This window comes from Ochotona princeps, chromosome 19 (assembly GCF_030435755.1).
Source record: "Ochotona princeps isolate mOchPri1 chromosome 19, mOchPri1.hap1, whole genome shotgun sequence".
In the NCBI taxonomy this organism is placed as follows: domain Eukaryota; kingdom Metazoa; phylum Chordata; class Mammalia; order Lagomorpha; family Ochotonidae; genus Ochotona; species Ochotona princeps.
The window spans coordinates 40,149,886-40,173,844 of NC_080850.1; the positions used below are offsets into that span (position 1 = coordinate 40,149,886).

The 23,959-nt window shown below is 43.0% G+C and overlaps 1 protein-coding gene across 2 annotated transcripts in view; it reads right to left on the reverse strand.

Annotated features, from left to right (window-relative positions):
• The window catches only part of MEGF10 (multiple EGF like domains 10), a 204,900-nt gene that overhangs the window by 40,246 nt on the left and 140,695 nt on the right, over positions 1–23,959 (reverse strand). For both annotated transcript variants that reach the window (XM_058677551.1, XM_058677552.1), the window contains exons 6-9: positions 14,635–14,881; positions 13,021–13,141; positions 8,193–8,329; positions 2,904–3,116 (exon numbers count right to left, since the gene is read on the reverse strand). In XM_058677551.1, the coding sequence (XP_058533534.1) occupies positions 2,904–3,116; positions 8,193–8,329; positions 13,021–13,141; positions 14,635–14,881 (718 nt within the window). The remainder of the gene's footprint in view (positions 1–2,903; positions 3,117–8,192; positions 8,330–13,020; positions 13,142–14,634; positions 14,882–23,959) is intronic.

The following is a 23,959-nucleotide window of genomic DNA, read 5'->3' on the forward strand; positions in this document are numbered from 1 at the left end:
TTTGTAATAGCTGAATTTCATTTGCTTGGTTAAAAGATCAAGTGAATAGGCTGGATTCTTCATTACTACAAAGACTGTAATAAAACATCTGGTTTGAAGAACTCTGTGTTTCCAGGCATATAAAAATATATGTATGGCTCCCATAACAACTACAAGATGTCAACAATCAGGTAAAGCAGTAGAGGATGGCCCAAAGGCTTGGGACCCTGCATCCATGCGGGAGACCTGCAAGAAGCTCCTGGCTCCTGGCTTCGGATCAACTCAGCTCTTTAAAAACAACTTTCAGGGTCCTGGGGCAGTACCTAGAGGCTAAAGTCCTCACCTTGCATGCACCAGAATCCTATATGGCTCTAGTTTGTATCCCGGCTGTCCTACTTCCCATCTAGCTCTCTGTTTGTGACTTGGGATAGCAGTCAAGGATGGCCAAAGGTCTTGGGATCCTGCACCTGCAAGGGAGATCTGGAAGAAGCTCCTGGCTTCAGATTGGTTCAGCTCTGGCCGTTGCAGCCACTTGGGGAATGAACCAGCAGACAGAAGATCTTTCTTTTTCTCTCCTCACTGTAAAATCTGCCTTTCCAATAAAAATAACTAAAATTTTTAATACATATTTTTTTAAAGATTTACTTATTTTTATTGGAAAGTCAGATATACAGAGAGGAGAAGAGATAGAGAGTAAGATCTTCTGTCTGATGATTCACTGCCCAAGTGACCGCAGCGGCCGGAGCTGCGCCAATCCAAACCCAGAAGCCAGGAGCTCTTCTGAGTCTCCTAGGAGGATGCAGGGTCCTAAGGCTTTGGGCTGTCCTCAACTGGTTTTCGAGGCCACAAGCAGGGAGCTGGATGGGAAATGGGGCTGCCGAGATTAGAACCAGTGCCTACACGGAATCCTGGTGCGTTTAAGGCGAGGACTTTAGCTGCTAGGCCACTGTGCAGGGCCAAAAAATAACTAACTCTTAAAAAAAAAAACAGTTTTCAGGATTTAGGGAAGTATTACTAGCTAAATTTTCACCTCCTCACTACTTGATACATATTATTGAACAGAGTTTAATGTTTTGATCTATGTGATTGTCAAATTGGCTCATGCTTTCTTAAAGCATACATTCTTGGATATTGATGGCCAATGTCAAAATTACCACAGAATTGGCTTCAATCAATTCTGGCATAGTGAATAAATTACCACCTATGATACTGACATCCTATGTAGGTGCCAATTCATGTCTTGGCTGCCTCAGTTTCAGTCCAGTTCCATGTTAATGGCCCATAAAAAGCAGCAAAAGATGGTCCAAATGCTTGGGCCCCTGCTCCCCAAGAGGAGGACATGGAAAAAGCCCTTGACTCCCAGCTTTGGCCTGGCTCAGGCCTGAATGTAGCAGCTATCAGCAGAGTAAAACATATATCAGATGATAGATTCTCTCTTTCTGTAACTCTAATTTTCAAATAAATAAATGAATCTTTAATTATTCTTCACTTATACCTTTTCACTCCTAACACGGTACCAATTACAAAAAAACTGTAGTTATTCTCTCAGCCTATTCAGTGTTTTTCATAGCCAGGTCCCTTCTTTGGGACAGGCTTATTACTCAACTTGATGTCAGTATACACAAAGCCCCACACTGTTATAACGCTTTTAGCTCTTGCTACATAGGACTTCCCTTTTGTTGCAACAAGATTCAAACTACAAGAAAACAAGCCAGGTTCACGACTTGTCTTTCATCCTGCCAGCTCCTTCAATATTGAGGAACTGGAAAAGAAGCAAAACCCTCGAGAGAACATTCACTTTCACTCTCCAGGTATTTGCCAAAAATTTGTCATGTAAACAATAGTCCCATCCTCCAATCAACATTTGTTGCCATAGACGACTGAAGTGGCTTGCAAAGTTAGTTACAGCACATTGACAACACACTCCTTTTCTATCATAGTACAATATATTCCAACACACACACACACACACACACACACACACACACACGGTACAAAGTCCATTCTTCTATTGCTAACTAGGTTTAAAGAAGAGACCAACCACATGCTTTTGTTTACTTTCAACTTTCATACATTTGGGATTTGATGCAGCCACCAGCTAGTTACCTTTCAGAACTATAAATGGAGAAACATCTGTGTTGAATGCAAGGAAAAGTGAACACTAGTAACATCTAAACTGCTATCCAGCGTGTCACATTTTTGTCCAACTCAGATTTTCCAGACATCTGCAACAGAGGCTGGGAATTTTAAGTTATGCGTACTTTGGTCCTTGGGGGAGGGAAAAACACAAAAGCTGGGGGGAGGTATTTTCAGAAGCAGGCAAGGTAGGGTAGGGTGGGTGGGATTGTGGTTTCCTGTTCTCAAATTCTTTGTGAGATTTTTGAACTAAAAGACCTGTACAAGTTCTCTGTCCAAGTAATCAATCTTGCAAAGATATTTCACATGTGACAGCCACACGTAGAGCACTTTCACAAAACTTCCACCCACGCACTTCCTGAACGTAGCCTTTCTTCTTGCACAGATGTGCTGTCAAATAAGATGCTGTCACGAGAATCGTTTTATGATCTTCTTTACCTCCCAAACCTGGCTTAATCTCTTGTGCCTCATTGCATCCTGCTACTAAGGGAATGCCTTAGTATCACTCTCCTGGGGAAAAACTACTAACCTCAGCACATTTAATTTTTAACAGTGGCCATTAATAGGGAATAGAACTTAACATCTTCCAAGGACATCTAGCAATGTTAGTACTTCCTATGTGGGCCAACACACACTAAGTGTAAAAGTGTTCCTTACCCCTGGTGCTTTTAGCCCAGGAAAGCCAGAGGAAGGAAACAGCTTGAGTGGGAGACCCTGGCACTTCTTCCAAGTCCTGGTTCTGAAGTGAAAACTAAAGACATGTTCATCCACTGGCTTCCCACACTCACCTGTGTGTGTTGTCCAGGTGGCAGGGGCACCGTCTGTCGCACTTGATGCCGTACAGCCCGTCTGGACACAGTCGTGCCTCACACAGCTCCCCCGAGAAGCCTGCCTCGCAGAGGCACGTGCCACTCACATGATAGCACTTCCCGCCATTGACGCACCGGCAGGTCTCGGCACAGCGAAGTCCATAGGTCCCAACTGGACACTCGTCCTGGCAGCTACCAGGCAAGAGGCGGGGACAGAACACAAGTGAGTCAACGCTGTGAGAAGGCAAACTGGCTGGTTCAGAATGGCTTTGTCATGTATTTAAGGCTAATTCCAAAAGTCAGTGGGCAACAGAACTCAAACCTAAGTTTATTTGCATACAAAAAACTTTTTTGAAATAGGGCATAGTTTTTTTCATAAGATGCATTTCCAATGACCTTCTGAGGGCTTCTAGTATGCATGGATTGCATTAATATTCCTTAGTGGCTATCCCTTTCATTTAGAAAGTATTAAGATGAATTATTTTGGCTACCTATTGCAGTTACTGGTTGTATACTCCAAGAAAGAAACAACAAAATAAAATAATGAACTTAGGACCCAACACTCATTTTACACTTAGGGCTTGTCAGAAGTATAGTGTGCAGTACTTGAGTAGGGACCAACACACTACAGCTCACAGATTCACCATCTTTACTTGAATGGCATTCAAACCTTTATCCAGAGGAAACACTTGCTCTAGAAAAGTGAGTGAAGGGAGTTACTGGTGGGAACTGTGAACTGAAGAAAAAATCACTGTCTAATTGCTCCCAGGCAAGCATGAGACCTTTCTGGGTTGGCCGTATTGCTTTCTGATAAGGCAGGTGTCAGGGTTCTCTGTAGCAAAGGAGCTCATTCTGCCAAGGGAGAGGGATATGGGGCTGCAACTACCCAGCGCCCACCACAAGCAGGAGACTGTCTCAGTAGCCACTTTGCATGTGACTCCCCACACACAGAACCAAAAATGTAGGTCAGCATCACCAGCAGTAAAAGCAATGGCCAGCAGTAAAAAGTGGCCAGCAGTAAAAGCAATGGCAAGTAAAAAATACATGTAAAAGAAACAGCCTTTCCACCAGGCTTGGCATATACTCAATGACAGACAAGAGAAGACTGACAGTACTGGAGTGGGCAGGATCCTATTTACACAAAAAGGACAAATCTTACAATGTCTTTGCTACTCTTCTGGTGAAGTCTGGCTCTAGTGTGTATTTAATGCGAGGGAGACAAAGTAAAGGGCTCCACAGAAGCCTATTTTACAGTTTCTAGACACTTCCAGGTGAGTTCTTCAACAGGTATAGTTTTTGGCTGTGATGCAAATTAGAAAATTCTGGAGTAATGGAATGAATACTCCGCATAACACTGAATGTGTATTTTATAATTACATGAGATTTTACCTATGTTTAGTATTTAGAAAAGGCACTCTTAGTTTTTAACCTGTAACTGGTCATTTCTAAGTCAAGTCATTTAGTTAATTCTTTAAACAGGCAAACTCAAAAGAAGGAAATTGTGACAGACAGTAATTTGGCTTGATTTCTGCTAATTCCACAGAGACTTCTCTCCACCCTGTGTCTTTGGTGTCTCTTCCAAGTCAGTACCAAAACAAAAACTATCAACAGAGTATATAGTAACATTTGCTTTCTCTCTTCTATGTGAATTTGAGAACAAAGCCAAATAGGCACGAAGCTTTCAACACTCTTCATGACTCTGAGGGGAAAATACAAAGCGCCTGAACAGTGGTACAGATGGAAGCCAGAGAAGGGCTGCAAGTGACAGGGAACCAGTGGCTCTGTTTTATCAGAATCTTGGCAGAGACTCCTTTCCTCTGGGAAAACCAGACCCACAATAGCTGGTCCTGACTCATATTTACCTTTCTAAACTGTTATTAAACATAGTACTCCTTTGAGTTATAAATACAAAGAGAAAAGTAATTTTAACTGTACTTACTACAACAGCCACTGGCTAAGCTTGGCCCAACACCCTGCTTTCCTTTTTTGGTAACGTCCTGTGAGAGAATCCTGCTAGTAAGAATTACATCTGTTTCTATGTACCAAGTCAAAAACCTAGGATAGCTTTCTAGAGACTTTTGCACTCAAACACAAATACAACCATGTAGGACCTTCCACCTTTTCTGATGGGCCCTTTATCTTCAAGAACCTTCATTTTCCAATCAATTTCACGCTCTTGCTGCTGCCTTTGTGCCCCCACCTCCCACCCCCGTTGAACCCGGAAATCTGCCTTGAAAATCAGTGGGAAAGAGAAACACAGTTTCTTAGGAGAGATGGCTGAGGGGTGAGAAAAAACATAGCAACAAACAACGACTACAATAGAAATATTAAAATTAGGGGTTTCTCACTTTTAAAATTTTGACTAATGCTCCAACACTGTGTGTCACAGGTCGAATAACAAAACATGATATCAATTCCCAACTCATGAGGGTCACATCCTTGTTTTAACACAACTTGGGTAAGTTCATCTCAGTGTGAACTTAAGCAAAAGGAAGTGAGTTTGCCAGTAAGGAAGTGAATTAACATAATAGGGAAGTAAGGAAATGAGTTGATTTGTAAGGAGTAGGAGTTTCCTTTTGCACACTCTGAGCATATTCTTCCCTAGAGTGAGTGGAGTAGCTGAGTTGATTCACAATTTAGTGAAAAAGAATCTCATTGATCATTAAACCTGGAGTAGAAGCCCCATCTGTTTGCCTTCTCTCTGAGAACAAGTCAGCTTTCCCACTCTTGGGGCCTGAGGAGCAATGCTGCAATCCCCCAATTTGTGCCCACCATTTCCGACTGGCTCAGTGAACCCATGTTTATCCTCCTCCCGAGGAACACTTACCAGGCACCAGTTCCATGCCTGGACCCTGGCCAGGCCTCCAGAGGCCTGGGTCATTTCCATGGCAACACCAGTAGATGATGATCCTTAATCAGATGATCCTTAACCCTTCAGAGAACTTGACTGTACCACATGACACTCCCTCTCCACAATATCCTCTCTGCCTTCCCACAAACCCCCTTGTCTTTGATGTGGGCATCCCAGGCACTGCCCAGCCAGCCTACAGGGTGCCTGTTGTGTTATTTCTTTTTCTGTCTGCTGGGAGGATCCTCCCCACATCCGGAGAATACTTTGCCATGTGGTACCTGCTTCTCCTCAGAGCACAACCTCTAGCCTAACCTCAGTGATCAAGTTCTGCTGACTTCTCAAAACCAAGCAAATGGTTGAGACCCCAGTCGCTGCAGGCCTCTTTCCCTACACCTCCTGCCACAAATTAGCCCTGGCCACTCAGCTCTTCCCTTTCACAGTGACAAATACATTTGTTATTCAGTGGGCACATATACTGAATTCTAGAATGCAGACAGGGATAACAACTGAAAACAGGAGATATGTGATGGATACATCAGAAAGCCTAGACTTTTCCAAGCAGCAAAAACCAGCTCCATCTCCACTTTCTTCTCTTTCTCTGCCTTTTAATGACAATTAGTTGTTATTCCCTTTCTTTCTATTCCAAACAGCATGAATATGAGCTTATTTTTCCTGTGTGTTTGTTGATTTGTGTTACCTCTAGTTTGAAACTTGAATCCCTAGAAAGCAAGAAAATAATTACTATCACATCTTTAGCGCCTTCAGACATAATTTCGGATCCTTATGCTTTTCCTAGGCTGACTTGTTTTTCTACATTAAGATGTTAGTTGGATCTCAAATTACCTAACCTAAAACTAGATGCCAGTTACAAAAGTGCCTTAATTACATGGACCAATGAACATTACAAAAACCACCTGCTAAAGGTGTTGAGAATTGATAACAGTAAAAAATTAAATGAAATATAAAATTATATTGGCAGAAGACAAAGATGTTTTTAATGAAAGTAACTGATTATATTTGAAAGGCAGAAAGATAGAGAACTTCCACTCACTGCTCTTCTTCCCACACAACAGCCAGAGCCAGACCAAAGCCTGGAAGTCATTTACATGGACCAACACCTGCTGCCTCCTAAGGTGCACATCAACAGAAACCTGGAATTGGAAGCAGAGCTGCAACTTGAACCCAGGAACTTCCTTATGAGATATAGTGCCCCAACCGGCATGTAAACCACTGCCTGAAATTACCACTGTCCATCCTTTTAACAGATTCTGTCAACAAAAATTCTTGATAGAAATAAGGTTTAAAGGGCCTGGTGTGGTAGCCTAGTGGCTAAAGTTCTTGCCTTGCATGCATGCGCTAGGATCCCATATGCCCTCCCATTCATATCCTGGCTGCCCTACTTCCCTTCCAGGTGCCTGATTATAGCCTGGGAAAGCAGTAAAAGATGGCCTAAGGCCCTGGGACCCTGCACCTTCGTGGGAGACCCCGAAGTTCCTGGTTCCTGTCTTTGGATTCGCTCAGCTCCAGCCATTTCAGCCACTTGGAGAGTGAACCAGCAGATGGGTGATCATTCTCTCTGTCTGTCTGTTCTTCTCTTTGTAAATCTGACTTTCCAATAAACAGACACAAATCTGATAATAATAATAAGGCTTAAAATAACTATTGAAACACGAAGATAATTTGCTGAAAACTAACAGCAATCATGAGATTATTCTGATAGTATTCAGACATGAATTCCCATTTCTGCCACTGTTTTAGGAAGTGAAGAACAGGGAAAACAGAAACTGCTGGACCATTTGTTTCTACTTCGTGTGGGAGCAGAGAGCCCTGAATGTCCCAGCAGACCTGACTGGATCATCACCACACAATGAAACTGCTAGTTTTACCCAAAATAGTTCTGAAAAATCATGGAAATGCATATTACAAAAAAACCCCACACACATACACTTGAAAACTTTTTTCATACAAATAAAATTTTAAATTATATATTCTACAAACTTTAGAGATTTCCTTGCAGAATACGGAAAAATCATGGGCAGATAAATTCATACTTCTTAAAGGCATTTGTAAAAATATGTCCCATTTTAACATACATCTGTCCAAAATTACCTAAAATATAAGTCATAGTTCTTAATATTTAGTGTTTTTAGAATGTCATGCCCAGGAAAGGTTCTGAGTAGCCGGTGCTTTATCGTCTCTCTATTTAGTAATGCTTTCTCTGTTGTCTTAGATTCACTGTTGAATCAGTTTCTGTATACTGAGTTAGAAAAGAACCTGCCAAATACACTGGTACTTAGAGATACTACAGGACTATTTGGGGCAGTCAGATACACAGCATTAAAAATGCTCACTTGATCTGTCAAACTTTCATTTCATGTCATTACAACTGGTCGGAGAAACACAAGAGTGTTCCTTACCGTTCCCCCGTATATCCTGGACTGCAGTGACATTGGCCCGAAGCAGCATCACACGTCCCTCCATTATGGCACTGACATTCTTGGGTGCAGTTCTTTCCAAAGCGACCCTCAGGGCAAGGCTGACCACACACTGTGCCCTGCATTCAAAGAGACTTGGAAAATTAGATGGGCCTCCAGCCAGAGCAGGGCTGAAGGAAAAAGAAGCAAAGACAGGAAACTGAAATGGAGGGAAAGATAGAGGAAAAGGATTGCAGGAATATGAGATGAAGAAAATTAAGAACACATAAGTGGTTCATCATCTTTAAGCTGTTAGAAATTTTAAACTGTCTTAGTAATTGGGTAAGCCCAAATCTCAAGACACATTCAAAGGGGTGAATAGTGATCTCAGGAAAAATCCATACGAAAACTCAAAGCTTAAAATAAATTTTCATCATGTAATTATGGCAACCTAAGGAATTTATAATCCTTCTGACACACACAGTAAGTCAACAATCCTTAGCAAGCATCCGTTACATAAATGGTAACATCTGGAACAAATGGAAAAGCATTTCACTGTATGCTCTGCAGACAATATGCATTATCATTGACTTTGTTTCTTGGAAAGTAGCACAATTTAAGATTGACATTGTGTGTGCCTGGATTAGCAACAACATTGCCTAAGGAATATTTCTACAGGAATGAACCCCGATATGTATTTCAGAAAACAAGCACTTATTTTTAGCAAGTCCAATAACACCATAGAGCCAAAATCAACAGGACAGGTCCTGGAAAGAAAATTCAAGAGTAACTTGGACACTTCTCTTTACCATACAGGCTGTCCATCTTAATAAGCACAGTCATTGTCTTTATTCTGACAACAACAACACAATACTGGACCAGTAGATTGATTAAATACAGTATCATTTTCTGTTTCCACTGGCTACATAGCTGCTGATTTATTGGACTTATAATTACTACAGTATCCATTGGAACTGTAATTGGACTAAATGACATATCCCACATAATAGGGATTTTTCTCCCAGTGTTTTTAACTGTGCGAAGCTAGTTCTTTGTCCTCCCTCTCTCTCTAAAAAAAAAAAAAAGGCAGACTGTGGGTACTCTAAAATTGGAGGCTAGCAAACACCAGATGGTTTCCTAAATGTTGATTCTGGATAGCCTAAGAAAATACATTTCCTCTAACTACCAGCTACCCACAAAGGCAGTTGGTGTGCTAATTAGCTGTCCTCTAGTGGTTTCTAGCTATCTACAAACAGAGAAGTTCTTCCACAGGCTCTTGGAGCCAGAAGGCTTTGGAGAGATGATTCAGAGCAGTGAAAGAATCATCTATGCCAGGCAGAGTGCTAAGCACAAAGAACTAAGGGTAAGGGCACAGGCCCTAATTAGTTCACAATGTGGGCAGAGGGGTGGGTATAAAACGCCCTCTCCATTTTAGCACAATATTCAATGCTTGCTGTGATGCAAAATTCACAGAAGGAAATAGATGGGTCAGTCTGGCTGGGCAGCAGTTCTGGTGCAAACTCCCATTATTTTGGGGCCTAATGCTACCCATTACAATCTCCCATAAGCTTCGGAGATGCTGCTGAAATATTTTTGATGAATGAGGACTACTGTAAGCAAGCATCTTTAAGGAGGTTATGATTTCCATTAGTTAAAATGCATGTGTGTATGTATAATATGAATATGCATCTGTCATTGAAAGCCTAGAGTGAGAACACAAATAAAATGCTGGAAATGAGAAGTGTAAGCTGAAAGAGAGAAAAATGACCTGAAGCATTCAAGAAGACACTTCTGTCAAGCGGCCCCGAGCAACGAGGGTCTGGCCAACCACCGACTGCAACCCCCAGTCCTAGCCTGCAACAGCCACTGTCCCATACCATGGCAGGCCCAATAGAGAGCGAAAAAGCTTCAGTGTTGAGATGAGGCAAGTGCACAGAAATATGTATGTCCTAAGCATGGCTACTGTTCTTCCTTTGAGCATCACAGGGCTCTGTGGACACCACCACTCCTGCAAAATCCTTCCCGTGTGAAGAACCAAGCCAGGACCAGTGTTAGCAGAAGGTTGAATGCAGGAAGTGATCAAGGCCAAGAAGTCAAACACAGCCGAACACTTCTAGTTGGGCAAGGAAACACAATGCTGTGTTTAATGAAAATAAAGAAGACCAGTAGCTTTATGAAAGGCTTAGGTGGACAAGTTCAGTTGTATTAACATTGATCTTTTTTGGCCTATTAGAAATGGCTCGCCACTGCTTCAGTTGTTCTCTTGGTCTCTGTCTTCAGGCATTCAATCAATGAAATTCCTTCTGACTCAACGGCCTCAGGAACTCTGTTCATGTTGTATCTCTGGAATCAGATTATGTCAGGCCTGTTCACATTTTTTTTTAAAGATTTTATTATTATTGGAAAGCCAGATATACAGAGAGGAGGAGAGACAGAGAGGAAGATCTTCCATCTGATGTTTCACTCCCCAAGTGAGCCGCAACGGACTGGTACGCGCCAATCCGATGCCGGGACCAGGAACCTCTTCCGGGTCTCCCACGCGGGTGCAGGGTCCCAAAGCTTTGGGCCGTCCTCTCCTGCTTTCCCAGGCCACAAGCAGGGAGCTGGATGGGAAGTGGAGCTGCCGGGATTAGAACCGGCGTCCATATGGGATCCCGGGGCTTTCAAGGTGAGGACTTTAGCCGCTAGGCCACGCCGCCGGGCCCAGGCCTGTTCACTTTTAACATTTTCACCTGGAGTCAGGTATTTATTGCCCACTTGCTTTGGTGTTATTTTTTTATTAAATATATATATATATATATCTCAGTGGGATTCCCTCCCCAATTGGGCAATTCACATAGGATGCCCATTGTTGCAGGTAGTAACCCCCGTCCCACAGCACTAGGACCTCCCAAGAGGTCCTAACATCTTAAACTCCTATTTTCCAAGTCCCTCGTTGGGAAATCCATGGCAGTTCTCAGTTCTACAGTCACAATAAAGGGCAATTCTACCTCCATGCCTGAATGTAAATAGTCCAGACTTGGCACCACCTAGCTGGATGGTGACTTCAATTCTCTTATCAAGTTTGGGGTGTCTAATAAGATAGAGACAAATACAGAGCTGATCTCAGAGTGGGTAAGATCAACACTGAAGGGACAGGTATTTGGTGCAGTATCTAAGACCCACCTGGGATGCCACCAATCAGAGTGCCTGGGTTCAAGTCCTGGCTCTGCTTCAGACTGGGGATAACATGCACCCTAGGATACAGCAATGACGGTTCAAGTACATGGGTTCCCAGTACCCACATGAGAGACCTGGATTAGGTTTCTGGCTTCTAAATTCTGCCTGGCCAAGCCCCAGCTGTACTGCAGGAATTTGGGGGAATGAACCAGTGGATGGAAGATTTCTCTCCTTATCTCTCTCTGCTTCCCACATTTTATATATATATACACACACACACACACACATATATCAGCATTTTTGTAAAATCAGGATTTGGGAAAAAAAATCAGTGGATCACAGCTAAAGTCCTATAACTTTGAGGACTTCTAGTGACAAAAGAGAAGGACTAGAATCTAAAAACTCTGCAAGGAAGCGGTGTATGTGCAATGAATTTAACCAGTTCATGGAAAAGGGAATTAAAAGATAATGTACATTTTCTGTAAACTTTTTGAAGGTTGTTTCTAAAAGAAGGAAATAGGGCAATAGTTGTTAGAGATGGAAGGCAGACGAATGATCATCAGAGTCAACAGCTTTGGGAAGGAGACATGCGGTCCTAGCATTTGGCAATGATCAAGTCACTTGTGACCTCTGCAGAAACAGCTGCAAGCGCTCAGAGAGACAGAGTGGACCATGAAGCAAATTGCTATTAATGACGGGAAAGAACATGGGTCATTTACTCTTTTGCCTTCAGAAAGACAAAGGCACAAACCAACCCAGAAAGAGAAGAGCCAGTTTATTTCCTCATTTCAGGTATGTTTCATTAGGAAACTAATTGCATTGTGTAGTCCACATGAAAACGCAGCTGTGAAACTGCATTGCAAAGTAAGGGGAGCTTGATCAGTACTTTGGAAGTGTGGTAAATGATAGTTTCTCTTGGATCTTGACATTGAAGATTCTAGGAAGTTCTGTGGTAGTGGAGTTCTCAGTTTCCCTTTGTATAACTGGAAAACTTTTTCTTCTAACACTCCACTCAGAATAATGTTCTCAAACAAAGAAAGCAACCCATGTGACATAATTAGGAAAATTGTAACTAAACAATTCCCATGCCTGACAGATCTGGCTGTCACATGGGATACTAGATATCACCTTCTGTTGCAAGACTACAGCCTATTTTTTCCCTGAAAGATGCCCGTTCAAGTTCAGGATTAAATCACTTTCTGCCTTCTCTGGACTGAAGGATTTCCACCTTTGGAAGCACTCCCTTTTAAAAAAAATTTTCTTGAGAATCAGAGATAAACACACAAACACACACTCCCCCCCACCCCACATCTCCCATCTTCTGGTTAATTTTTCAAATACCCAGCCAGTATTGGGTTGGGAGTCATATATTCAATCCATATGTCCCATGAGAGTAGCAATGACCCAACCACTTGGGGAATTACCACTGTCTCCCAGGGTCTATGCTGTCAGGAAGTTGGAAACAGGCATCAGGCCAGGTCTCAAACCCAGGCAATGTGAAGTGAGATCCAGGTAACCCAACTGGTATTTGGTCCGCACCCAAACTTGGAATCTGTAACCATCACTGTAGCTTCCTTTCATGTTGAAATTCTGCCACACATCGTCACTTGAGCATCCCCAAGCAGGTGACAGGGGGTGGGTGTGGATCAATGGCAATGGGAAGACAGCTTACCATCCAGCCGGGCGGGCACGTGCACTCCCCAGTGACATGGTGACACACTCCTCCGTTCTGGCAGGGGCATCTCTGCTCGCACTGTGGACCATGTTTGCCAGGGGGACAGAGATCCTCACAGCTGAGAGATTAATGAGTGACAAAGGACAACATTATTGACTCAGTTACATGGCCCTCAGGTTCACAGACACAACTGCCTAGGGCTCTGAGAGACACAAGTTTGCTCTGTTCAATAATTGCTCATTTCATTAACATCAAGAGGATTAACCACAGGGGCCAAAAGTGCCAGTGAGAGGTCACCCAGTCCTTGCCCTTGTTTTGGGTACTCTGTAATGAAACCATTGCCCTTTAAGGAAAATTCAGTCCAGGAGCACCAAGGGAGAGCGAACAGCAAACACTCATTGGTACAGGCACCTGCTCTGTTCCTCTGACAAAGCGTCTTGACTTTCATCTGTGTGTTTGTTTTCTAACGTCAAAGCAGCTTGCAGTGCTGGCGCACCACGCGCCTCATACACATGTTCTTTGTACTCAGCTTGCTGTGTTTTGCCATCCAGTGTGACAAGACCGTAGCCCTGCACACTCTGTGACCATCTTGAAGCGTCTGTATACCCCATTCTCCCTGAAGAACTTTTCTTTGTTTCCTAGAGTCTCACCCAGTTGTGGCCTTGCTGGGGCCACATTCTCAGTGAAACAGCTGAAGACCCTGACCCTTTCTGAAACCGGACTGTCTTCTCTTAGCTCTGCTTTATGAGTGCAGCGCTGCCTGTGGAGGCGTTCAGCTGATTTGCTGCAGTTCCTTCAAGATTTGCTCCTGTGATTTCCACATATAATTTTTCTCAAGGAACAAAATTTTCCTATTGTCTACAAGTCTGTGTGCACAAGTTCTGCCTCTTGTTCAGTTTGTGGATGACGGCAAAGCAGTAAGTGGTTGCCTCTATCTCTCCCAAAAAGAATTAAACTGTGTGCACATTTCCTATAGTTGCAATCCATACACCCTTAGAGTCATACAATCATGTGCATATTCACAGACATTAAATAACCCAGCTAGTCTTTCATTTGAGACAGTTAGTGAATTTTTTCCCCATGAACTTTTAGTAAATTCCTCTGTGCCACTACCTAGAGCTTATACATATGGACATTTTACTAAGTTGTTTCTCATCTTTATTCCTGTAAGTACACTTAACAATAATAAGGTTAGCAAACATTTAGGAGCTAATTATACTTGCCACATGCAGGCACAGTTTAGAGTTCTTTAGACTACCCATAGCTCTTGCCTGTTCTCTCTTTTTTTTTTTCTAAGGCGCTGGGCTCACCAAGCACAGCCAATGTGAACACTCAACTGCATGTAATTGAGGGAGACACAAAGCAGTGCCCCAAGTCCACACAACAAATCCTAACCCTGCCTTCAGCGTACTCCACCTGTTCCTCCCTCTCTCTGCCCCACCTGCTGGGGGCCCTGTGATCCTGGCCAGGCTGTCATGGATATGAATAAAAGATCAGGAGCCCTTAGTGTCCTCACAGCGTGCAACCACAGAAAGAGGCACAAAGATCATAGAGGTGGCAGCGGCACAGAGAGGTGACTCTGTCTTGCTGCAGGGCAGCATGATCACTTACAAGGCTCCCGTGTATCCGGGCGGGCAGCGACACTCCCCTGTGATGTGGTCACAAGTGGCTCCGTTCTGGCACTGGCATCTCTGGTGACAGTCATTACCGTAGGTGCCATGCTCACAGCGGCCTTCGCAGCGCCAGCCTCGGAAACCTGCTGCGCAGTGGCAGGCACCGGTGATGGGGTTGCACAGAGCCCCATTCTTACACTGGCACCTGCTGCTGCAGTGGGGGCCCCAGTGGTCTCCATCGCAGGCTGATGTGAGGAAGAGAAACAGGGAAATGCATGAGAGGGTGGAACCAAAGTTCCCTGGGAAAGACCAGCTGATGACCTCTTCCCACTCTCCCTCTTCCCCACATTCCTTAACAGGAACTTGCTCTCACTCTGGTACTGGAATGCCTCACTCCATCTGTTCCCTGTCCCTGCTAAGCGAGGCATTTGAGATGGCATCTATGAGGGGTGCTGGAGTTAGAAGGGGCTGGCCCGCCCAGTGGGGTGACCCACACATTCAGGGACCATTTATGCATGTGAAACAGCTTGGATTGTGTCTTTGGATCAGGGATTGGTAGTGATGGATTGACTGCAAGGAGGGGTGGTGCAGATCTGCCTCCCACCAAGGTGTGAAGAAAGGGCAGGAAAAAGTTGAGAAGCTAGCACTGAGCAGCAGGGAGAGTGAGTCAGATGACCAGCCACCATCGTTCAGATCAAAACGCCCCAGTGATGGTGATGAGGGGAAGGGCCTGGAGGCAGAGCCCTTGGGATGGACTGACTCTGCAGCATGCTGGGGACAGAGACTTTGATCTGCTTTTGAGATGCTAGTCAGAAGAGGAATTATTGCGGTTCATCCCTATTACTTCCCAAAGAACACAAAGAGAAAAGTGTGGGGGAGACAGTCTTCCAAAAGTTCATGGGAAACTTGCACCATCTTACTCCATTTTCCATGAACTTTTTGAAGTACTCCTGGATGACTTATTTAAAAACCAAGACAAACCTGAAATGGAAAGGGACAACCAATCAAAAGCTAAGAGGCCCATGAAAGCAGGTGCGACAGAGGCTCAAATGAGCATCTTCAAGAGCAGTTCCCCCCCCCAAAAAAACTGGACAAGCGCCTACAAAAGACAGCAAGTAGGAGACCAGGGTGCAGGGACAAAAACCCACAGTCCCAAACACTCACAAGTTATTAGGGGTGATGATAGACAAAATCTACACATGAGCCAGCTATGGAGGATGTAAATATTAGATGGTACAAAAACCATACAGGAATATGCACACTGCCTAGAGGTCTGTAAAAAACCTGCTTTTTTAAATAAAAAAAAAGCAGTTCCATTTCACACATATTTTGTGACTTTAACAAATCTGGGATAAGCTATTATTAAAAAAATAACTGTAGGTGTAGATGCCTCATTAGAAGTATAGGATCCATCTTCCAATATTAGAAACTACCTTTGATTCCATGATTTCAAAAAGGCTGGAATGAATAATTCTGTTTTTAGTCAGTACGGCTTTGGTCTCATTAGTACTTTAATAAACACACTTTAACACAATTAAAAACAATGAGAGAGAATTATTGAACCTAACACAGATCAAGAAAGCAATTACCTAAGAGCTCACAATCTTCTTTCCCAAAATAAGATTAGGTAGTAATTCCAAAATAAGATTTAAGCCTAATTGTTATTCATAGGAGATTTTTTTTTTAGATTGACTATGGACATTGGAAAAATTTTTTTTGCTTGCAATTACTTGAATCTGGGATCTTAAAGCAAAAGAAATCTCCCAGAAACCTACATATCATTCTTTAAGTACACATGTGATCACAAGAGAAAAATGTATCTTGTTTTCATGCTCCTCCAGAGTAAATGACACAGACTTTTGAAACTTGTTCCCTGATTCAGCAAACCTTACAAGTAAGGAAAACTTCATTCCACCTATCAAAAATCCATTATCTGATCAGATGATTTCTATACAATATTGTCAGTCCACCACAAGGAATCTTCTGAAAGTTCATGGAAATTATTATTGTGAGAAAACACATAAACTTCGAAAAATATTTTGCCTGAAACCTTATTCTTTGACTCTATTTGTCGTGAGCTGTTTGAAGGCCCCTCTCCTCTGTGACCTCGCTGCTGAAGTGTGAAGGCAGTTCTGACCCTGCTCTCTTCCCGGCTGTCCACTGCAAATCCAGGACTTCCACTGATTTCCCAAAGGTTTATTTCCTTGCACTCACCTCTGCTGACCCCTCTCAATTTGCAGAGAAGGGAGGATTCATAGATTGACACAAAAGGCAATTCAGCATCCAAAATCACCTTGATAAGGACTAAGATGATGCCAAATGCAGTTTTGAAATAATGTCATGAGATGGGCATTTGGCACAGCATCAGGTAAACCTTCCTTTGGATACTTCCACCCTGTACCCTGGGTTTGAGCCTCAGCTCTGCTTCCAGTTCCAGCTTCCTGCTGAAGCACACGCTGGCAGGCAGCTGATGATGGGTTCCTGACACTCATCTAGCAGACTCAGGCTGCATTCTTGGCTCTCCTTTTTGGTTTGGCATGGCCCTGGCTGCTTTGGACATTTGGACACTGAACCAGTGGATGGAAGATTTCAAATAAAGAGATAAGTAAGACATTTCAAAAATCACAATGGTTAGCATAGAGCGATTTTTTTCACTGTGGCACTGTGGTAAGAGTGGTCCCCAGCAATAAGTGTTTCACAGACCGTTTGGTAACAACAACAGGAAAGAAGTTGAAAGAAGGAGAGCTAATGAGGGGACAGGACTGACCCCTCCTCCCGTTTGCAACCTGCTTGACATTCCATTCCTCCCAGCACAGCATGCAGCACAGATCACCTCTGTATACCTGGAAATGTCAAAAAAAAAAAAAAAAAAAAAAGAAAAAGAAAAAGAAAAAAAAAGCCATCCATCTCCTCATGATCAAAATGTGTTTAGATTCGAAATTGAAAACTGTCAGCATAGAGAAAAGGGTTTCTGGCTTTAATAATCCTGCTATCATGGGGACATGATGTGATTCTTGACTGTATCTGACCACTATGGCGTGCTTAAAGTGAGGTTCCTTGCTTGGGGCTGCATTTGCCTAAAAGGCCATTGATACAAGATCTTACAATATGACATGGGACACTGATGTGATCTCAAATGTATAGATAAGTGGTCAAGATGCACAATAAACCAGTGCTAAACTGAGGCATCACTGTGGTTTCCATTTGTTTCCTCATCCCTAATTGTTTATGACTTCAACACATCCATTTTTTAAAAACGTATCCCAGGAAGTTACATAGTCTGTAGCACAAAAGCCAGTGTTCTTCCCTGGGTACTATAAGCATAAGGGTACGTTTATGAGTCCAGACAAGAAGCAGAAATCGTTCCATACTAGCAGCTGGCAATGGCTCTGGAATACAATGCACCCAGATAGATCCAGGCAGATCTTTTAAGAGATAGCTTAATGAGGGTCTCAGACAGGCACCGACAGCTTGCTCTAATAAGATCTTACAGTAAGTTGCAAATAAAGAATTTTAAACCACTATGTAATATCAGAAGTATGTAATCCATCCTCCAACTCCTAGGGAAAGCTAGGAAAGCATCAGATCCCCTCCCCCAAACAATGAATTTGGCACTGACACCCTTACAGCGATAACTTCCAGTGCCCTCACAATGTACCCTAAGGCTACATGTATTGGTTGGGTACTGTAATTCATTCAAGTGACACCCCTTAAGTACCTGCATATGCAGGAAATCACAATAGGCCTGGAGTGCAAATGGAGCACAGAATTTTCAGCTCATCAGCAGAGAATTCAACTTGGTAGGAAGTAAACTACTGTGAGGGTCCACTGTTGCAGTGTACCAGCTTATGTCACTACCTGCGATGCTGGCCATCTCTACGATCACTGGTTCAAGTCCCAGCCTCTCCACTTCTCATTCAGCTCTCTGTTGATGTGCCTGTGACACAAGCAGAAGATGGCCCCAATACTTGGGCCCCTACCAAGACGTGGGAGACTCAGTTGGAGTTTCAGGCTCTAGGCTATGGCCTGACCCAGCTGTTATAGCCACTTGGGGAGTGACCCACTCCTCTACCTCACAACTCTGCCTTTCAAATAAATAAATGCATGTTTAATAAAATAAAATGCACTGTAATACATAGCCAGGGCAGTATATGGATTAGCTACAATGGAACACGGAGATGATACATAGCCAATGTTGGTGTGTCAGGAAAAACTTACTGGTAAATTCACCTCTGTCACCTAAAGGCAGAGTATATTACATTTATATCCAGTTTGGAAGGTTTTCAAATAGGAAGCTGAGGTGGGAGGCGAAGTCTGCAACTTTCACGGTGAATACTCACACTAGCAGGCTGCAGGTGGTGGCTCAAGCAGTTGGGTCTCAGTCACTCAGGTGGGAGACCTGGCTCCAGGTTCCAGCCTGTCTCAATGTCTGTCAGCTATTGTGGGCACTCAGGGTGTGATCCAGTGGATGGAAAATCCATATGTGCACCTGTGCATGTATGTATGTGTGTGTGTCATTTCAGTGTGTGTGTGTATCATCTGTGTATGTGTGTGTGTTTCAGTGTGTGTATATATATCTGTGTATGTGTGTGTGTCTGTGTATGTGTGTGTGTGTGTGTGTGTGTGTGTGTGTGTCTTCCTTCCTGTCTCTCCCCAATCCTTCCTAATAAAATGAAAATGGATGAATAAACCTTTTGAGGGAATGACTCTGATAACAGGCAAAATGTCCCAGAAAGCCAACTTGCTGTTGCACTGTGGCCATGATCATTCTTAACTACACCAAGAAGAAACATGTAGAAATATGTACAGAATTTGGAGCAGACAGCGGTGCTACACCTGTCCCCTTTTTCTCCAGATGCAGACACTCCCTGCCCTTTAGGTAAAAATCTGGGACTTAATCCGAGAAGAGGCTCTTTAAGACTATCCTTGTCTGTTCTCCATGTCACGTTGCACTCAGATGACAAGGATTCTTTACATTTGCCTTGTTTCATATCTCCTGAGTAGTGGAAGTCACCAGGTTAGCAATGGTGGTCAGGTGCATCCTGAACTCTGAAAAACTGCACTACAAGTCTGAAGCAGTCTAACAATGAAAATGAGGTGAATGCAGTAATGGTGATAACCTTTCCCCTTTGTGCAGGAAACAAACTCTCAAAAACAGTCTTGCAGGGGAGTACATAGGTGCTTGGGGCCTGGTGCAATAGCCTAGTGGATAAAGTCCTTGCTTTGTATGCATCAAGATCCAATATGGGCGCTGGTTCTAATCCCGGCTGCTCCACTTCCCATCCAGCTCCCTGTTTGTGGCCTGGGAAAGCAGTCGAGGATGGCCCAAAGCCTTGGGACCCTGCTCCTGTGTGGGGGATCTGGAAGAAGCTCCTGGCTCCTGGCTTTGGATCAGCTCAGCTCCGGCTGTCACATCCACTTGGGGAGTGAACCAGCGGATGGAAGATATTTCTCTCTTTGTCTCCTTCTCTCTGTATATCTGCTTTTCCAAGAAAAAAAATAGATCTTTAAAAAAAAGTTAACCTGACAAAGTATATAATAAAATCTCTTCGTCCAGCAGTTTACAAAATGTGAATTAGAGATTTTTGCTCAAAGAAATATGTGCCTTAAAAATATTTCAAACAGGTAGTACAAAAGTAGAAATAAAAGATTAGTGTACGTAGGGGTAAAATATTTTGAAGTCCCCATATAGTTTATTCGTAATAGACTTTTTCCATTAGCTTTTTCAAGATTCCACATGTGTCACTACAGACAATGAAAGTGCACAATAGCTATCGGCTTAACTGCTAAATAATATTTCGCTGTGCCCACGGATCCTATTCCAAGTTCCTGAGACAGATTAAGCCTTACAGTGATCTTGGGAATTGGGCAGGATTTCCATCCCTTTTTACACAAGAAGTAAATGAGGCCCAGGTGCCTCACTCAGACTTGTGGAAGTATGAAAGCACGGTTCACCATAATGAAAAACTGAAATCAACCACACTTTCCAGGATTAAGGAACTGGTGAAAAATTGTTATCATCATATCATGGGATACTATGCACAATTAGAAGAATATTTAATGAACTGGAAGGATGTTTGCAATACCATAATTGTAAAGGGCAGATCAAAATCAGTATGCACCATTTGACTCAATTTTAGAAATATATTAGAAAGCAGCAGACCAGACTGTCACTAATTTAGGTAAAAAATGGTCAATTATCAGCAACTGCATATGGTTGAACTTAGTATCTGTGAGACCAGAGGACAAGAGGGAGAATGAGAAAGAGAGAAGGAGGGACAATGGAAGGTTTTATAGCAAATGATATCATGAAGCTTCTCTGGGGCTTGAGCTTAAGGATTAATTTTCTCTCATTCATTTGGATTAACCAGATTTCTTAAATTTCCTACAACAAATGCATATCTTGTTTGGTAGCCAGGGAAAAGCAACCTGTTGTTGTTGTTGTTATTGTTGGTAAAAGTCCTCTTAGCTGAGCACTTATATCATGACAGTTTGTGAACCAGCTTTGGGTGCTCATTTTCAGTCCTCACTACAATTAAGACTTTGTTGGTATTCTTATTACTTTTGATACACAGAGGGTATTTACACAGAGGGTATTTAGCAGTAGAACATTCAAAAGAAATGCCCCAGAACAGCAACTTGGACATATCAGGATTCAAACACAAGACTTGAAACACACAAAGAGCCAGCCGTTTTGTGAGAGCATTCTGCAGCTGAAATACTGAAATGATCTATTTTGGGTAAATACCCCACAGTTAAATTTTTTTTAATCTAATATGAGCCATTTAGGCTAAGCAGCAAATGACTACGGTTCATTTTGCAAGCTTTTGCAGTTAGGTAATGAGCTAAGGGTTTTGAAGGACGAAGGAAATGACCTCACAAGTGAGAACATAGGATATATCTCAAAGGAAACATAAAATGCGGGGGATGGTCAAATTGGAAGTGCCTCTGTAAGTTGATAATGATTTAATCATCATTATTACGTAAACAAAAGAGCAAGCAAGCTGTCTGCGTCTGTTTATACGGCACTGACATCATTAGATTTAGGAGGAACAGACCTGAAAATTAGGACTACATAATACCTGGCACATGGCTGGCACTCATGACCTAATTGAAGGGGCAGTTAACCCAGCAGTTATGACTCCAGTGACGGTGTCATGTTCCAAAATGGAGTACTTGAGTTTGATACCTGCTTTGGCTCTTTAGCTCAGCTTCCGGCTCAGGCGACTGGATTTTAGGCCCTAGTTTAGCCCCAGTCTAACCCCTGTTTTGGGTATCTGTAGATTGAACCAGTGGGTGGAAGATTTGTCTCTCTTTTCCACACATCTCAAATGAATACTTACAAAAAATGATATATTTGGAGAATAGATGAAAGTTATCAGGAATGTAGAGAGCAACAACTTCCACAAGCAAATAAAGCCCAAGACATCACAGTAACCTACTCCAAGGTCTCAGCCCACTTTCTGTGTGAAAAGAATCAGATGGTGGTATTTTCAGAGAGGTTTGGTTTGGATGGGGAGGGAGAATTACAAACACATAGCAGGTATTATCAGGAACATTGTTAAGTTCCCAACTCCAGCGTCCTGCTAACACACACTCTGGAAGGTCACAGCGATGGTTCAACTACTTGGATTCTTGCCATCCAAGTGGGAGACCCAGATTGAGTGAGTTCTTGGTTCCTGGGTTTGGCCTAGCATAGCCTTGGTTGTTACAGGCATTTGAGAAGTGAACTAGAGCACATCCAAATCTGTTTGCTAGTTGCTCTGCCTTTCTAAAAAAAAATTAAAAGAGATGGGGAGGGAAAGCAATGTGCTACACTACACTGTGAGGTGTTCTGGGGGAAGAAGAAAGCATATTCGTGCATAGTCTCAAGCGAAGGACTCCTTCAGCAGGGAAGAAAAAAGAGGGAAAGGAGGATGAGATCATTTGTCCTTAGATGATGTTCACCATCAAGTTCACCTTGTTACCGGATTCCTCAGTCACTAGACAGTACAGGGACAGGTTACAGCCATCTAACATCAGACAAACCTGTGCTCTGGCCACTTGAGAGCAACACAGCTATGGCAGCTACAGCCACCATGTATCTGAGAAATACTGGTTTCTGAGCCTTCAACCATGGTAACATTTAATTTTCTTTTCTTAAAATGAAGGTGGTAGAATACACTAGCAACACAAAAAAACCACATGGTATTACATGTGAAATTTTATTCCATGGTTACCACACTGGAACATCTCACCCCGAGAAAAATAATGCCTCAGACAGACACCCGCCAGCTGTACACTTAGCTGGAACCACAACAAGCCTGACTCTGGTCCATGTTGTTTGCCTTGCGTGAATCACTCATGCCAAAAAGAACAATGTGGTTCTCATAATGCTCATTTGAAAGATAAAAATTCCCTAGTAACTCTGTGAAGCAAAAGGCAGATCCTGAATTTTTTGCCCACTTGAATAAACCAACTGGATAAAGCTCAGGCCCATGATTTCACATGGAGTCACCTTATATTTTATTCCTGGCTATCAGTTCAACTCTGATGTAGAAAAAGGGTATAGTGCCCAGAAACATAAAAGAGAAAAATGATAAATACATGAATTTCTTAGTGACTCCCATTTCAATACAAATAGATTATCACAAGCCAAATAGCTGGAGTACTTTGCTAAAATAGTAGGTACCAAAAAAATTCCACTGACTTGACTTTTTGTTTGTTTACCTGTGTTCATGATGTGTCAGCTAAGACCACAGAAACAACCTTAGAACCATTCTGAACCATAGATGCTTCTTTTTTTTTTTTTTAAGATTTATTCATTTTTATTACAGCCAGATATACAGAGAGGAGGAGAGACAGAGAGGAAGATCTTTCGTCCGATGATTCACTCCCCAAGTGAGCCGCAACGGGCCGGTGCACGCCGATCCGAAGCCGGGAACCTGGAACCTCCTCCAGGTCTCCCACGTGGGTGCAGTGTCCCAGTGCATTGGGCCATCCTCTCCTGCTTTCCCAGGCCACAAGCAGGGAGCTGGATGGGAAGTGGAGCTGCCGGGATTAGAACCGGAGCCCATATGGGATCCCGGGGCTTTCAAGGCGAGGACTTTAGCTGCTAGGCCACGCCGCCGGGCCCATAGATGCTTCTTTTAAGCAACTAGACAGCAACCAGAAGTTCTGGCTGCATGTGCTTGGATTAAGTATGAAAGAACCCTGAATGATCTGAGCAGATCAGGATTTCTAAAATCTTGGTTCAACAGCTCTGGGTTGTAAGCCTAGTTGAAGATAATACTAATGTCAAACTCCTTGGGGATATGTGACTGACTACCAGGTTCTTATAGCAG